At 34.0% G+C, this 18754-nt stretch overlaps 1 protein-coding gene across 2 annotated transcripts in view; it reads left to right on the top strand.

The window, feature by feature from the left end:
- Positions 1 to 18754, top strand: part of LOC143229297 (uncharacterized) — a 99343-nt gene that overhangs the window by 68781 nt on the left and 11808 nt on the right. The window contains exons 3-6 of one of the 2 annotated variants that reach the window (XM_076461429.1): positions 6083 to 6114; positions 9706 to 9793; positions 11524 to 11603; positions 17160 to 17206. In XM_076461429.1, the coding sequence (XP_076317544.1) occupies positions 6083 to 6114; positions 9706 to 9793; positions 11524 to 11603; positions 17160 to 17206 (247 nt within the window). The remainder of the gene's footprint in view (positions 1 to 6082; positions 6115 to 9705; positions 9794 to 11523; positions 11604 to 17159; positions 17207 to 18754) is intronic. The other variant, XM_076461430.1, reaches the window with a different exon arrangement.

The following is an 18754-nucleotide window of genomic DNA, read 5'->3' as shown; positions in this document are numbered from 1 at the left end:
AAAGTTAAAACGGTCCAACGTTATTCTCAGTGAAAAAATTCATACCCAAAGCTCACGTGACTTTCTGCGTAGGCTTACCTAAATCGTTTGATCAAATTTGAGGGCTACTTGTTGAATAACTGTGCACATGCGGCTCATATTTAACCTATATTTTACCCCTAACTGTAGGTTGTAAAGTTCTATGGTATAAACAGATTATGAATATTAAGTGTTTTTCTATCAAATAAACGTTCCGTACTTTCGGTGCTAAGAAAAAATTAATAAGAATTGTAATCAAAATTTAAGATTTTATATCGTGTATTTCGTAATGGATTGCCTTAAAGTTTTTTTTTTTTTTTTTTTTATATGTGGTAATGGTCCGGCAGTATACATATACCGAAAATATGTGATAGTTTGGATTGCTAAAGTCCTAGCTACAGAAAATTACTAAACTATCATTCTGGTTACTAACAAACAGGGTGTCCTGGAGGTTGTTCTGGACCTCGAAAACACTACCGTTTGTCTTTATACTGAATTGGGAACCAAACCGGAGAGAGGGTCAAGTGGACGTATAACTTGATACAGCTACTGATCTGATAGCAGCCTAAGCTGTCTCGACTTTACGCGGAGAATCAAATTCCTACATTACTAGGTTCTACATTTTTTTTATTGAAAACGTGGTGTTTGAATATAATTTCAGCTTTCGTCATTGTACCTTTCCGTTCCCCGCCGGTACAGCGGTAAGTCTACGTATATACAGCGCTAAAATCAGGGGTTCGATTCGACTCTGTGGACTGAGCAGATTGACCATGTGGCTTTGCTATAAGAAAACACACGCACACACACTGTACCTTTTCTTTAATTAAATTTAGAATACTACTTTTATGACTATTATACAATACTGTAGTTTTTTAGTGTTGGAAAACCTTGTCCTATTTGTTTTGACAGTGAAGAAGTCAGTAATGTAGGATTTTATTCTCTATGTAAAGTCGAGACAACTAAGTCTGTTATCTGATCATCAGCTGACTAAGTGATATGTCCACTTCTATCCCTATCTCATTTGGATTTTTTTATTATTATTATTGAGCAGCCAGCCCTGCATAGCGTTTTTACTTAGCGATAAACTGTTTTTCCTTATACTTGTTCATTTTTCTCATTAGATGGCGTACGTGGGTTACTAGGTTATAGTGTGTATGCTAAAGCTTGATAAATGTTGCATATAATAATAATAAAGTAAATAGTCCGCGGTGATGAAGAATGTTTTACTTTATCAAATGATTATAAAATTATAGTTACTGATAGAACCAGGTAAACGCTAAGCCTATTGAAGGAAGAGGACGAAAACAAACAAAAAAATCTCTGTTTGATTATTTGCCACTTTGAATAACTAAAGACAGCATATACCTGGAAATAGAAGGGCTATGCCAGGTAGTTATTCATATCTCGCTTCTGATGATCTGTAGAGAAGAAAATCCAAATGACTTTTGTATTGATTTAATAAAGGCGTTTGTATCATTCCCACATTTAGTACTCTCTAAGAGTACTCTCCGATAATAAATGTTCACTGTCAGTTGATTTCTTAACCGTATTTCATCAACAAACCGTTTTTTTTTTACTTTATTTCCAAGGATCTATTAATTGCGGCAATAGTTCTCATTCGAGAACTCGTAAATTTACAAGTCTTTAACCTGGGTATTCATAAAACATTTACTTTGATAATTTAACGTTAGTCCTTCTAATGATAATCTAGATTTGTTGTCAGTAATAAACCATCACAGTGTTTTAAAACATAGTATAGAAAGTAAAACACTGACGTATTTAGAATATTTTCAGTTGGTTTGTTTTTTGGGTTGTTTTTTTAATTTCGCGCAAAGCTACTCGAGGTCTATCTGCGCTAGCCGCCCCTAATATAGCAGTCTAAGACTAGAGGGAAGACAGCTAGTCATCGCCACCCACCGCCAACTCTTGAGCTACTATTTTACCAACGAATAGTGGGATTGACCGTAACATTATAACGCCCCCACGGCTGAAAGGGCGAGCATGTTTGGCGCGACCGGGATGCGAACCTGCGACCCTCAGATTACAAGTCGCACGCCTTAACACGCTTGGCCCTGCCGGGCTCTTTCAGTTGGTATATGCTTGCTTGAAAAAACTACATTTACGAAAATATATTCCAAATATCTGTATTATTGTACATTTCCAGCATATACCCTTCGTGACAAATTAGAGGTGTTCTTTTTTCTTCAGTGTTTTTGATCACGCATCATCTCCACTCTTCTTGCTGAAATGTGCTAGTTCACGTATGAAACAGTGCCTTGTGTATGGAAGTACAAGTGTTTCTTAAGGCTTAGTAATAACAAGTATTAAATAAATTGCCCTAATAAGGCGGGAAAGTATGTAGTTTGCGGTTCAACGGCCTCTTAATATTTTCTCTTCAATCTCATTTTTTTATATATATAAGCCAGACTTATTTTCTCGATATTTGGCGACTGCCTCACCTTGGTTACTGACACAGCTTGTTCAACGATGTCACGTTCGGTTCAAAAACCAGAGGTCAGGACATAAACGTGACGATATAGTGATTCAAGTCATAAAACGAAGACATAGTTTTTCCTTAAATACATAAATAACAGAGGGAAAACTGAAAACAAGAAAATTACTACATTTAAATCTCAAGTGTCGACATGAAGACCTGTTCCTTGTTTTTCCTGCGCTGTGTTAGATAACGTAGTTTGCCTCCAGTGTTTTACAAAAATACGATTTCCATGTGTTCCGTATCGTTACAAGATGAAGATACGTCTCTATTCAATATTGCAACAAGTCTTATTTTCTTTAGTTGTTTCAAAATTATTGACTTTTCGAACATAGATTACTTACAGAGAAAACAGATGTTATTGAAATACAAATATACTGTTCCCTTATATAGTTTGTATCTGCGTTATGGAATGAATCACTTGTTTGTGGTCAAACTGTGTCAAATTTATAATAGGAGGTAGTGTGAAACTCAACAAGTATCAGCACATAGATTTAAAATAAAATTAACGTATGTTTATCGGTACTCAGTAACTGCCTCACCTTGGTTGTTGGCACTCGATATGAAACTTAAAAAGTATAAACATCTATACTTAGGTAAAATTAACGTATGTTTTATATAACGATTATTAATGTTTTCAGTGATTGTACTAGTGAGAATAAAAATAATCATTTGAAAAGTGTATGGAGACCTTGAGTGACCTTTATGGCGCCAACTCGATAGTAACCGTGCTTGGATCAAAAGCTATCTAACAGAACATCGTCACGACTGTACATGAAATGTAATATATGAGCTTAAAGCATATAAAATGTGTACCATGTTAGTTAGTCTCTTGCATGAATATTTAAATACTTGCCCTCTGTGTGGGTTAATTCTTCATGACACGGCTTAGGTCAAAAAGTGAGTACTAGTTTTTAAAGGTTTACTCCACTGACACAGTTTTATAGAATTTTTGAACAAAGATAGGACAAAATTATTAATTGACATCTTTGCTACAAAAATTCAATAACTTTCTTTAAAATTTGAAGCCATAATTATGAATAAAAATTGGTATGGCTCCATTACTGTAAGATATAGAAAAGCTGGTTTTCCGTAGTGTCACTGTTCTACTGAAGTACGGTGCTGGGTGTCGTAGTGTAACTGTAAACTAATAACCATGTGCTCAAAATGAATTTTATCTTAGGAACCATATATTTACATTTGTTACATTACAGAGTCTGCGAGATTATGCAGTTTTTAGCTTATTTTTCTACCAGTATTTTTGATGAAGCGTATTTAAAAATCGATGTGAACGGTTTGTCAGTCTCTAGAAGCACCAAGTGGAAAAAAAAAATTGTAATAATTAAAAAAATACGTGTAGTTATTTCTAAGTAAGCTTTCGTGTTATTAAAAATCTAAATAGTTCAAACTTACAAAACTGAACTATCTACATTTTGTGTACTTCATACCTATAGGTCATGTGCTGTTATTAATAAAATTGTCTGAGTGACATTGAAGTGTATAATACTGAGACAACTACAGTTTATCTCCTATATTCAATGTTAACGAGGCCTTTCTCGATAGGCCCGGCATGGCCAAGCGTGTTAAGGCGTGCGACTCGTAACCTGAGGGTCGCGGGTTCGCATCCCCGTCGTGCCAAACATGCTCGCCCTTTCAGCCGTGGAGCGTTATAATGTGACGGTCAATCCCACTATTCGTTGGTAAAAGAGTAGCCCAAGAGTTGGCGGTGGGTGGTGATGACTAGCTGCCTTCCCTCTAATCTTGCACTGCTAAATTAGGGACGGTTAGCACAGGTGGCCCTCGAGTAGCTTTGTGCGAAATTCAATAAACAAACAAACAAGCCTTTCTCAATATCAAGACTCTTCAAGTCGATTGGAGTATGAAAAACGTAGTATTAGGTGAGATGCTATTAAAATCAGCAAACTGCTTGACAACAACTATATCGTTTTTAATTTATTTAACCCATTACACGCCAAAATTAAGATAAGGAATTTTTAAAAAGACATTATTTATTGAACTCCAAGTTGATTCTTACTGTTGCTTGTTAATTTTACTTGGATTAAAATATTCATTCAGGAAAACTGGGGCCAGGTGGACAAAGCACTCGACTCGTAAACTGAGGATATTGGGTTGGAATCTCCGTCACACCAAACATGCTCGCCCATTTAGCCGTGGGAGCGTTATAATGGGATGGTCAATCCTGCTAATCGTTGGTAAAAGAGTAACCCAAGAGTTAACGGAGTTGGGTGGTGATGACTAGTTGGCTTCCCTCTAGTCTTGTCTTACACTGTTAAATTAGTATGGTAGCGCAGATTGCCCTCGTGTAGCTTTGCGCGAAATTATAAAACAAAAAACACTGCAAAACAATGTTTTTGAAAAGTTTTGCTTCCTGAAAAGTTTTTGCTGATTGTGATCTGGTGGTTATGCACAAATATAGTTTTGGTTTTGCTTCATCACGTAGGAACTCTGAGAAATAGACAGTTAAATTACTACCGACAATAACGTGTTAAATTAGGTTTATGTTTCTAATACGCCATTAAGTTTAATATAATTAAAAGTATTTTGCTCCTGATTTTCATTTGTATTCAATGTCCGGTGCATCATGTGGCAGTGTCCAACTGTAGTCAGCAACCATTGACGGATTCCAGTTGCCCTGATATCGTTTTTCCATTGTAGCAGTGTCTTGGTGAAACTGAAGATTTTGATGAAACTGTACGTGATGGGCAAATTTGGATGTGATTTTCGTGATCAGCAGCCAAAAATCTATAAGGAACACACAACAGTGTTCAAGAAGCAAAATCTTTGTTGTACAGTGCAATCAGAAACAGCTGACGAACCAACAAACTATTATAGTTTACCTTACAAACATTTTGTCGGTTTTGTGAAACGAAATAGGTTGAAAACCATTTGTTCAGTTGTGTGATCGATTCATTGAAGTTTCAGATTTTCAATATTTTTGTTGTGACATTTTTTTTATATTTAAAAAAAAGTATAGATTTTATTTTGTAGCGTCAGTTATAAACATTCTACGTCTTCATTTTGAATCATGATCTTCATGAATACTTGACTAATTTTCTCTAAAATGGTGCTTGAAATTATTATTCATATATTAAAATATCCAGGTTATAAACAGAGCTTTTCCTTTTGTTTTCATTTATTGCTCATGGCCTTATTCGTAACATGAGGAATTTTACAACCCAGGTACTTAAAGAAAATATTGTGTTTAACGTAGAATATGCCCTAGAATATGTCATTATACGAAAAATAAAATAGACTCGTATGAAGGATCACATTTATAATTATGTAAACCGAAGAAGAAAAAGAAACAAAACCTATACAGTTGAAGTATTTGAAGATTTAAAATACAGTAGTATAGGTTTCTGGGTTAAAACTATTTTTTGGTGCAGTTTGACTTTCAAAGTGACTGTGAAGAAAATATTGTTTATTTTGCTAACTGTATGAATCTAAGAAGTAAAGACAGAAGGTTTTTAAATGTGTGATTACACTTAGAGACAACGATCGTGTACTGTTATTTTTTAAAGTTTTAATTTTATTTTTTACTTATTGCAGGCGATATGTCGAAAGTTACCACATGATCGCTGGTAAGGAAAACATTTATATACATTTTAATTATTTTTATAATTTTGTAACGTTTTATGTTAAAGGTATGAAGTCAACTGAGTTGTCTTAAGTAGTTATCCAGAGAGAAGTAAAGTTTGAAGCGTCGTGTGCCCAATTTTGAAATCGACATTTAACGTTAAAAGTTCCAGTTCATCTGAATAAACAAAATGACGACTTTTCATTCATTTTATAATATACAAACAAAAAACTATGTTTTGTTAGTTGAAATTTTGATTTGTTTAGAACATTTTATACATGGACACTTACGCATTTTTCAGTGACAATTAATAGCTTTACGCGATTCGATTTTAATGTCACTCAAGTGATATACACAACTCTTGAGTAAGTACAGATACTCAAAGCGAATTTAAACTCTTGTAGTACGACAGTTGTTCATACCATTTTAGTTATACATGTATAACTAAACTTTTTAATTTATTTGCAAAATGGTCTTTTTAAAATGAATATATATGCATCTTGTATTATATCAAATACTTTAGGTTTTTTGTGAAGTCTTATTTTTACTATTGTTTGCATGAATGTAGTACATTTGGGCGAGAAATAATCATGAAATAGTCACAATTCAGAATGGTTTATGAGGAAAATAACGTAAAGCTGTCTCCAGTCAGTATTTACAAGGAAAATGTTCAGTGTATGTGAATATTTTGCGTTGCTGTTTTTCTTGTATTGGGTGCTTTTTATTTACAAAACTATGTGATGTGTAACAGTTAATTTACCAGATTAATATACTCATCATTGTATTTGTGGTAGTGATTTGTTTATTTGATAAAAATTCCTATATTTATTCACCACACGCCATGAGGAATACTAGAGTAAAACATTCCATCAGACGTAGATTGTCAGTATTTTTTATTTGTGATTTGTAAAAGGTACTTTGTTTAGAAATATTTGTCTTATGTTTCTTTAATTTGCATCATTAGTATCACTGTGAAAAGTTATTTCTAAAAGTAACGATGAACAATCATATATCGATTTTATTTTTAGTCATTTTCCTCACTTATTAAACATGGATAAGAAGTTTAAGTTCTTATAGCTTATTTTTTAATGTTGTTGTTACTGATTCAAACGTTTGGCTTTACTTAAGTTTGACTGATATAGCTAAAGGCTAATCCATACAAATGAAAGATGACGACTAAACTACAGTGTCAGTTATTCACAGGAAGAAAATCGCTGTCGAGTATGTTACTAAAGTATCATGTATATTGTCGTAAACAGCACTTAAAAAGCACTTGTGGTTGGTAGAATATTAAGTTCACTCTAGAATTTTTCTTCTTTTTTGTTTTTATCCATTAGACTTTTATTAGTCCTCCTAAAATGAATGAGTTAAAATTTAAAAGCATTGTAAATCATAAAACACACAAAAAAGTAACTTATCATAATGTAGGTTGAATTCCCAGTGTTAAGAAAAAATATTGTATGCAAGAATGGTTTAATCTCCCCTGCCTTTGAATTTTCCATCATTACCCCACTGTTATGCAGAAAAGATAATTTTACAGGCGGCTAAAAACATGTATAAATAAGTATGTATATATGTATACACACACACACACAATACCCAAGTGTTCGCCTGTTTGTCTATATATATCAGAAAGAGTACATTACTAGAAGTTTACTGAATTTTTGCAATTCATAAAATTTCGTATTGATATCAACATGGATCCGCCAGTGTTCATCTGGGTGGAATTGTTAAGCTGCTGAAAAAAAACAAACTTATTGAAAATAAAAATATATTTTCTTGAGGGAATTTCATGAAAAAAAAAACAACAAACAGGAATTTTGCCGTCTGATTGAAAGAAATATTTCGAAAATAGGAGCACGAAAGTAAAAACGCATAAGGCGCTCCTGTCTGAGAATACATTTCTTGTTGCTCAGTTTAGGTGAGTTTTTCTCGTTAATATGTGTGTGTGTGTGTGTGATTTGATTGTACCATCTCGAATAAATTGGTTTGAATTTATTGAATACCCCTCCTTTGGAAGATCTTGTAGAAAAAAAATGACAACTGCCAAAAAACGATTACTCCGATAACGGTCTTTTATTGCACTCAGTAAAATGACAAGGAACGGTGATATCTACCAAAATAAAATCCTCGCGGCTACCTGGCGAACCTTGGGCACTCTGTCGTGCTAAATTTAACCATTGCATCGAAAACGGAACATTTTTAACAGTAATACGTTGTAGTCGGTCTCCTTTGGCTGTAAAAAATCCACTGTATAATCAGATTACATATTTGCTATGAACCAAGGCAACACATTGTTTTATTTCTTTACTAGTGGTTTTAGGAAACTTACTGTTAAATTGTTTCCAGGGGCATATGCTACTGTTTCAGTAATTGTATTTTCAAAGAATTTTAGGAATAGTATTGGTTTGGTTTGTTTTGAATTTCGCGCAAAGCTACACGAGGCCTATCTGCCCTAGCCGTCCCTAATTTAGCAGTGTAAGAGTAGAGGGAAAGCAGCTAGTCATCACCGTCCATCGCCGACTTTTACGTTACTCTTTTACTAACGAATAGTGGGATTGACGGTCACGGCTAACAGGGCGAACATGTTTAGTGTGACGAGGATTTGAACCTGCGACCTTCAGACTACAACTCGAGTGCCTTAACCACCTAGCCATGCCGGGCCGAAGAGTACTGAACTGATGTTATAATAACAGAGTACTTAAACATATAAAGGGGCGGCATGGCCAGGTGATTAAGCCACTCGACTCGTAATCCGAGGGTCGCGGGTTCAAATCCTCGTCACACTAAACATGTTCGCCCTGTTAGCCGTGAAGGCATTATAACGTGACGGTCAATCCCACTATTCTTTGGTAAAAGAGTAGTCCAAGAGTTAGCGATGAGTGGTGATGACTAGCTGCCTTCCCTGTAGTCTTACGCAGCTAAATTGGAGACGGCTGCGCAAATAGCCCTCCTGTGGCTTAGCGCAAAATTTAGAGAACCAAATCAAACTAAACATTTAAAATTATTATGTCACGTACGTTAAATTGCACTGAAAAAAATCAAAATTTCCATGATAAATATTTGAGAAATGTTTATGACCGTCTACTGTTCTGTCACCTTATCTTTGCTATGATTATAATTTTAAAAAATCGTGTGTCTAATGCTGTTATCGATGTTTTTTAACTATTTTAAAATGCTTTGCTTAAACCAACCCTCTCGTGATTTTTTGGGTTTAACAAGTTTCAGTAGTTTTCTTTGCTTTTGATAAAAATAAGTAATCGTGACGTTTCGTTAATGTACGATAAACGATTTTTAATAGTAAAGTTGATCTTGATACGTTAGTTGTTGTATTGAACGATATTTACATAAATTTGAATTTTTAAGTTGGTGATGTTCAAACATCTTATATTTCCAAATGTGGCTCATTCATAATTCATTCTTGTTTTTACATTAGAATTCTTCTCGTGTTAAGGATAACCGTATGTATTGTTTTACTACACGTTTTCTTTTGTTGTTTATAAATATTGATACTGCATCGATATGTTACAAAAATCTAACCAGATATAAGAACTATGTGAAAGTCAGGAAATATCTGATCCTTTCTTCTCTAAAGGTTTACGCCTAGCATGTTGACTGAGAATGTGAAAGACTTAGGTCTGGTCATAGATCTGACGAACACAAGACGGTATTACAACTCTAAGGTAAGTTACGTGTGTGTGTGTATATATATATATATATTTAAGAAGATTTCATCTTAATATATAACATATTAAACATAAGGCAAAGTAAAAGGACGCTGTAAAACAGAAACAGTGTAACACTTATGAACGTTTATTGTGAATGCATATTGCTATTCTTTCGTTTTTTATCGTGATGATGATTAGTAGTGGTGTGATAACACTAATGTAACGCATAAAATATGAAAAGTGCACATCAGCAGACATCATACAGGCCTAGGATACACGGGGAAATAAGGCCAGTAGCCTTTTCAAAACTTGTTTCGTAAATAAGAAGAGTATTTTGCAGAGTTAATATCAGGTTGACCTGGCCTAGTTGTTAGCGTGACTTACTGTAGATCTGAAGGTCCGTTAATTACGATTCGTTGCTCCAAAATCGCGGTCAGAAATTTAGAGCCGTTAGTGTCTTACAAGAGTGAGTATCAAAACCCACGTCAGCCCAATGTTTGATGGTAGGCTTCATTGCCTGGCTTCATTTATTTTAGTTTACAAATTTAAAATTAGGACATTCAGAGGAAATAGCTATTGTGTAGTTTTGTACGAATATTAGAAACAAATGAACAAAAAGCAACCACTGTTATTGTTTATTAAGTTATTTTTAAGTAGTTGATAAAAATTCCTAAACTCGTCACTGAGTTAACTTCATATAACTTTTATGTATATATTCCAATAAACAAAAACAATTAGATTAAAAATGTTATTAGTTAGAGGTTTGGACTTGTGTTTAATGCAGTCCTTCCTTTTGATTATATTTCATTTTACTTGATTGTTGAAAATTAATCTTCTATATACACACACACACATATATATATATATATATTTAATTATTAAAAATTAAGGCAGAATAATAATTATTTCTTGTTGAGTGTCAATAATATATGAACGTTTGGAAAACTGCAGCTTTTCACAGCAAGAACCTTAAGGTTGGGTATTAAAATTATAAGAAAATAAACTGAAAGAAGTGTAGCTATGTATTGTTTTAATGTGTAGTAAAAGCCAGTGCACTGACTGACTGAATGGTTTAAATATTATTCATTTATGTTTAAAAACTTAAATTTTGCGGAATATTCATCTTCTAGCAATCACGTTTATAAGTTTAACATCAAGAGAGGAAAACACGCAATGATATTTTAAAAACTACTTGTTTCAGGGAACAATTTCATCAGTGGTAATGTGGGTTTTACTTGAAAAAGGTTTGACATACGTAAGGTGTTTCACAGCTCAAAATGCCTATGTAGTTTACTCCTAAGCTAGCATTGACTTTTCTTTTGACGGCACGAGATTGGAGATGTCTGTGCAAAAACAATTAATACTTCATCAAAATTTAGTTACTGAGAGAAGAAAGTCTCACTAAGAATGTTATAAAATTAAATGTATTTGGCTGTGAGGTTTCCTTTAACGGAATATTGTTTTGAAAGTAAGAGTGTAAGATGGAAGTGTCCAGAAAGTGTGATGTTGAAATACTTAACACTGTGTGTGAAGTTACAATTCTTAATATACTTACGATAGATTTCAGCTCTTCTGTAACCACTAACTTTTGCGATACAGTTCTTTCAGATGTGGAGTTTTATACATGGACACCCTGTACAAAAGTTTTGGGGTATTTAGATTCTAAGGGAATCTTATCTCAATATCATAAAAATGAGTTAGATGTAAGTTTTAATGTGAACTAATCTGTTTAATTTTCACATTAGGAACTAGAGAGAAAGAACATAAAGTATTTTAAGATATTTTGTGAAGGACGACAGATACCCAGCAGTACGGTTACAACAAGGTATGGTCGTAACTATTTTCATTACGTTTGATAGAAAATTTCAACGGGTTCTACTATCTTATTATAAACTATTACACTTTGTGGCTGTGTAACTGCCATTTAAACATTTAAAATATGTGGTTTTTGATAGTAATTGTATATTAATTTGTTTGCAGTTTTGTTCGTATCTAACAACTTCTATAGGTAAAGATGGTTTTGTGCTGCCCTTCATCACGACGAGAAACCCACTTGAAATAAAAGTGTATCTCAGAACGGCTGGTATGGGTATTAACACTTTTATTGATAAGCAGAGAACAACGTTTCAATTTGGGTCATCTTCAGATTAAGGTGCTGTATATTTTTAACCACAAAATATATGACGGATTACATGTTTTTGTTGTGAAATGTATACGTTCAACAATATTCTAGTCTTTTCATGAAGTTCAAATTTCCCAGTTCTGCTCTTGAGGCGATTCTTTGTGTGACTGAAACTCTGATTGAAACTTTTTTTTATGTATATTCTACGTATTTTTCTTAGGTACACAAATAAAAGTTCCTTCATTAAAATGTTTTTACAAAGACTTAGCGACAAAATTCGTTAGTTCTGGGTCTGTTGTATACCAGTCACGAAGAATCTCCCGCGGTCTGTAGACACAACTAACACGTTGAAAGTTTGCTGTTTTGATTCTTTTGTCAGGGAAAAATTTGTCGGGATGTGTTTATTGTTGACGTGCTTGCTCGTGGACTGAGCGCTTTTGTATGCACGGCTCGTAAGCTGCTCAGCGTGAGTTCGAACTTTTAAGACAGCCTCTTGAGAAATGCTTTCAGATAGGCAACAGAAACTACGAATAAATGTTAAACGAAGAAGTTTAAACAATTTTTTTTTATTGCGTAAAGAGGGAAGAACGTATTCTTGAAGTGCTAAAACTTTTATGTCGCACTAATACGTATATGTTTGAATAAATTGAAGTGTCTAAGTATTAGATTTCTGTCTGCCTTTAGGTACGATTGATTATTTAGTGGTTTAGAATGTTATGTTTATATATTAAAATATATGTTGATTAAAATTTATTGTATGTTGTCTTAACTGATTACAAGATAAATTCTCGTTATTTTACAAACTGCTTAAAGAAATGTCCGTGTGACATACATTTAATATTCAGCGTTTCTTAGAGAACATTGAGTGTTTAGTGTATTTTGAACTTAAAATGCCCTGTAAAATTAAACAATCAGCTTGTAAGTAGCTGATACTCATAAAGTGTTTGATTGCGTAATGTTTATTTAGGAAAAGTTGACGTCACTCATTGTACAGTTTATCGCCACAGAAACTTGCGTTTACTTGCTGTTCCACAAGAGAAAACTCTGCTACCGTTATCGCTAAGTGCCGTTCTAAACTGGGTGGTAATCCACTTGACGAAGAGCGTTCTGTAAATTATGCTTGTCAGGCAACTTAGCCTGCGGTAGACAAACCGTTGACAAAATATACTATTTATTACCACCCAGAATAAAAATTGCTATTGTAGTGAAGTGAATGATCTATGTGTCTCTGTTCAATCGTATGTCCATCTCCCTATCTGTGTATTTCTTGTGACCGTTTTGGTGTCCCTCACGTACATTACTAATGAGAAGTAATCTCTTTGTTTCATCACTTAGCAACGTATTGATGTTGCGATTACGAGCTTTTATTGGCTGACACTTGAGGGAAAGAGATTTATTAGAATTGTATATCTGTGTGTAAACAAAAATTAACTCTGAATAATTAAATAGTAAATAGTGGTATAGGATAACATATTTTACCATCGATAATATATCTATAAATTAAATGAACTAGAACAACGAAATTACAGCTTGATTAAAACTTCCGGTTTAGGAGTGTTAGGCGCAGATAGCCTCGCTGCTTTGTGCCATAAAACACTAAATCAATCAATTAGGAGTGTTATAATGTGCCATATTAGCAAGTGTATCTGCGGGTGCAGCACACGCATACAGAGCAGTGGATGCTCGCTGTCAGGGTTAACCTTTATTCTCAAATTTATAATACAAATATAGGACCATATGTGGATACCTAAATCTATCATTCGCTGTGCGCAACCAGTTGTGGAAAGATATTTGCTCCTGGTAAAACAGATTTATAATAATAAACTATCATGGGTGATACGGTGACATTCCAGCCCCTTAATAACAGCCATGTGTCTCGGTGAGCATTGTACTTCTTTTTCTTTACTTTTGTGCAATATTTGAGGTTTACTTTATTCATTACGTATTATTAAGTCATTATATAAGTGAAAGACGATAATTCAACCCACCTCCTCTTTAATATCCTAATACAAACTATAACGTTATCTATTTTCTCTCATTATATTTGCGAATTCCAAGTTTATGAAATACATGCAATATATTACTTCATACAAAACTACATTTTTGTCCCCTTTGTATGCTAATAGCAAAACACTTGCTGTCAAAGCTGCTAAGAAATTTGTTCACATCTTATAGAACTAAAAATGGTATCTGTATATAGTTACACTCAGTCTAAGCCTACATGGAATTCATAAAAGTATATTAACATTACAGGTGAGCAGAAAGTAAATATATATCATTTTCTATAATTTATTTATCACCTTTAATTACAATAATATATACAATACGGTGTCTAAGTTATATCAAGAATTACTGTATTTGGTATTATGGACATTTAGCCATTGCTGCAGTAAATGACCAGTCAAATGTCTATTTCATTAGTCTATAAAGCTGTGTCTGATGCAGTGTTATAAATTGTGTAAGGGTGACATTACATTTACAGTTTTCAGAACGACAGCTGTAGTTTGGTGGGTAAACGTTATAGGAAATCTCTTGAATTTGTCAACCACGGAAGATACCAAAATATCGGTCACCGTAGTACAGCTGTTGTGGAGAGTATAAATCTGGTCATTATCATTTGTTATGGGAGACATTTTTCTTATTTTAGCATTGCAGGAGTATATGGGCCTGAAGTTGCAAACTTTGCATGTTATGTAATTGTATGAATGGTCAGGGCCTGATGGTTCTCCTTCGTTTGATTTATATGATGCCGGAGATACTTTTTATTTTGTGTTTTTTCCGAAGACTGATCTTTGAGTTCTTTGATTCATGGTAGGGGTTCTATGGGGACGTTGTGGTACTAGAGAGAGGGGGTTCCTTATTGATCTCTTAAGGTTTCGTGGGTGACAGGAGCCCCTTAAGAAAAACGTGGTGATAATCATCACAGTGTACCGGCGTCTATCCGAGCTCGACCCTGTGACCTCTTTAAGACGGGCAGCAAACAAAGTGTACAATATTTCTTCGTGTTGATAACGCCTGATTCAGTACTGTCTGAACCATAATTCATAACTGTCTAGACCCTCAGCAAGCGACATGTAACTTGATTTAAGATGCTCTGGTATCTTCAACCTATAAACATATATATATATATATATTTATTTATTTTTATCTTCCACCTTTCTTACCATACTATTATAATGTATTACATAATGTAGGCTGAAAACGTATTAACCATTTTTGAATGAGACATTACCTTGTTTTTGTAGAGCTTGCGTCGTAATGATAATATATATGAAGCTCGAGAAACTCTTAACAGAATTTTAACTACAAATTTTTTGTTACCAATGTGCTTCAGTGTACGTAAATTCGATCTAATTATTTTACCATAATTCAATGTGTGTATATATTAAATACGTCTAGGTTCCTGTGAAATTCATTCCAACATACTCATTATTATAATCTAAAGTTTCATGGCCTAATGGTTAGCGTGCATGGAATGTGAATGTGATGATTCCTTGTTCATGACCCATTACCGCAAAAAATGCGCTTCTCACTTTAGGGCCGTGAATGTATGCGCTACAAAAATGACGGTGAAATTGCACTGTTCAGTCAGATAAAATTAGCCCAAGAGTTGGCAGTGGTGCCGTTGACTAAATGCCGTCCTTCTAATGCATTTCTTCAAAAGTAGGGACGGCTACAATCGAGTAGCCTTTTGGTTTGGTTTTATTTTTTTGTACCTTTTTGAGAAGATTCTGAAACATACAGACCAAAAGTCACATTGATATTGAAGTGAGTCTGAGTTATTAACAAATGTGTTTTTTGGAAAAAAAGGCTATTCTCCCAAATTGCATTCAAATTTGTTTTGAGGTGCTATAGTGATTACAAAGAAACGGAACCGAATGTCAGGAGAAGATATTTGTTTTTAATGATGTGTTACTGAATTAAATTATAGATATGTATATTCGGACATGCCGAGAGAATTTCATTCTTCAGCCTTCCTTCGCGGGATCTGTATAGTAAATTGTGGTACTGGATAATGTAATCGTTACAGTGTTAATTTATTTAAAGGAGTCAAATGTTCACAAACATGAAACATTACGCGCCTATCAGAAAATTCCTTCAAAGCAAGTGGTATAATGAATGGTGGATATATATGCTTGTATCTGTACGTTTAAACTATTTATTGTTGGAATATTGTGCATATTAATTTATAAGGAATTTATATAGGTTCTTGAAGGTCATAGAAAAGTATTAACTGTGATTTTCGTTGCTACTGGTCGTAGTTGTGTTAGAAAGATTAACAGAAACTTCACCTACTTTCAACGCCGAGTGAGTGGACAGTGTGGTTAACCCGCTGTATAGTTTTAGAAATCAACAGCGAAGTCAAATTGCTATATTTTAATAAAATGTGGCTTTTCTTAAACGTTAACTTATGACATGTAAAGTAAGAAATTTTGGAGTCGGGGAAGAAAACATTAAAACTGTTTTTACAAATTTATTAAAATATCTGACTGAACTCAGCTGTGTTTAATTTTCATGAGTCATTTTAAATCTTGACGTTTATTTATTAATTCTAAATTACGACTCACTGTGTGTGTATTACAGTATGAAACACTGGTTTTTGCCCTATGGTACGCGATAATCTTTAAAAACATTAAAAAGAAAATAAACCCCACGCTTAAGAAATTGAGGGAAGTGATAGTTATCAACACCTTCCACTAGAAACCAGTCAGTATCTCCGTATTGTTGAATAATTCATGAATTATTTCTCTTCATTTACCTTTTTATTAATATAAACAGCTCTTAATGCTTTTAAACAAATATTATGCGGGGTAGGCGCATGCTTAAACGATTGACTGGTGTATGTGGATTAAAACGGCCGCAAGTGTGTGTGTGTGTGTGTGTTGTATAATGCTTACAGTAAATTAAATAAAGTATGTTACGATCAACTGACGTGTAAATAAGCGAACATCGTCAGGTAGCAGCACTGTTGCGCTTGTAACAAATCTACCGGTGAGAATAAAGCAAAGTACATATGCAAGGTGGGGCGGAAATTTCTACCAAAGTTTCATTCAGAACATATTTTAATTTCTAACCATTACTTTAAAACAAACAAATATTAAATTGATATCAGTCTTTGATGTGTTAAGTGTTCTACACGATTTGTAGAGGCTTTATCGAAACTATTAGCGTTATCGTATAGTTTTAAAAGAGTGTGAGATTGATTATTGATAGTTCACGGACGATAAATTCGTTAATATCATATATGTTACCGTTTAGTTTCTTCAAGGCTGTTGAAGATTTTCAAAAGACCGAAGGCGAAATAGGTAAGAAGCACTTTAATTATTATATTATTTATAAAATGTAAATAAATGGGTGGTTTGTGACTGACGTTATTTTATTTATTGCTAGTTACTGTGCCTTAAATCAAGGTTTGGAGGTGGAGAAAGTGATGAAACTTTTAATTAGTATCCGTGAATTCTTGGATCTAGTGGTTAGCGTACTGAACGGTTTAGCAGATATCCCATGATTCACTTTCCGTTATCACCAATAGAAAAAATTGTGCTCCCCACTTTCGGGCATGGGTGCATTATATAAATGACTATCAATCCCACCCTTGATTCTCACAAAAGTTGATGGTGGGTGGTGTTGACTCTCTTCCCCTTCTTCTATCACTTGAAAATTGTAAATAGCTAGCGCATAGTACTCTCGTATGGCTTTGTGCAAAATTCACCAACCTGTGAATCGTTTAAATAATATATTTACGCAATTATGATTGCAGATACTTGTAAAAAGATGATATAATAGGTTTTTGTATAGGCTTGTTGCTGAGTAAGACATAGCCCAGTGGTTTGTGCACTGGACTGTGAATCTGAGGATCGATGGTTCATGTCCTGTTGTCGCAAAATTGCACTTTCCACTTCTGGTCCATGTGTGCGTTTTATAAGTGATGGTCATCCTACTCTCTTTCTGTATCATACCCAAACAGGACGTTTGAACTATGGTCTTCCACAGATATCTTTAAGTACAATATCCAAACAGGATGTTGTGACTGTTGTCTTCCACAGATATCTTTATGTAGCATATACAAACTGGATGTTGGTGACCATGGTCTTCCACAGATATCTTAATGTAGCATGTACAAACAGGAATTTGGGACTATGATCTTTCACAGATACCTTTATGTGGCATATAGAAACAGGACATTGGTGATTGTCTTCCACAGATATCTTTATGTAACATATCCAAACAGGACATTAGTGAGCATGGTCTTCTATATATATCTCTTTGTGTACCAAATCCAAACAGGATGTTGTTAACCATTATTTTACGGAATTCCCATTGTTATGTTTTTTCCATTTAGATAGACTCTTGGCATAAGTCAGCCATAGACTTCTGCTATCTCTTCTTCCTTAAGTTTTTCCATTTACAAACCAACTTTCAGTTTCTTCTTTCCTCATAATGTGTATAATGAATTCCATCAATCTGTTACTGATGTTAATTAGTAGCTTCAATCTTTAACCAGCTCTTGACAAAATATCTTCATTTGAAGTATGATTTGACCAACACACATTTAAGAAGTGCTTAAAAACCACAACTCACCTGCTTAAACCTTTTTTGTTCCCATACTGAATGATATTGTCCAACATTCTGTTGCATACAAGAAAATTGGTATAACATAGCAATCCAAAACTCTTAACTTCATCGCCTTAGAAAGTTTACTATTTTTCAGTATTTTTTACATTTTAAGAAATGTGTCTTTTGTCATCTCTATTTTCAATTTCATTTTTTAATCACATTTAGCATCTGATGTTATTCAGCTTTCTGGTTTGTTGAATTTATTGACCTCCCTCATCTGTTTCTTATTTACTTTG

This window comes from Tachypleus tridentatus, chromosome 10 (assembly GCF_004210375.1).
Source record: "Tachypleus tridentatus isolate NWPU-2018 chromosome 10, ASM421037v1, whole genome shotgun sequence".
NCBI lineage: Eukaryota > Metazoa > Arthropoda > Merostomata > Xiphosura > Limulidae > Tachypleus > Tachypleus tridentatus.
Note: the sequence above shows the minus strand (reverse complement) of the source record. Positions and strands in the feature narration are given on the sequence as shown.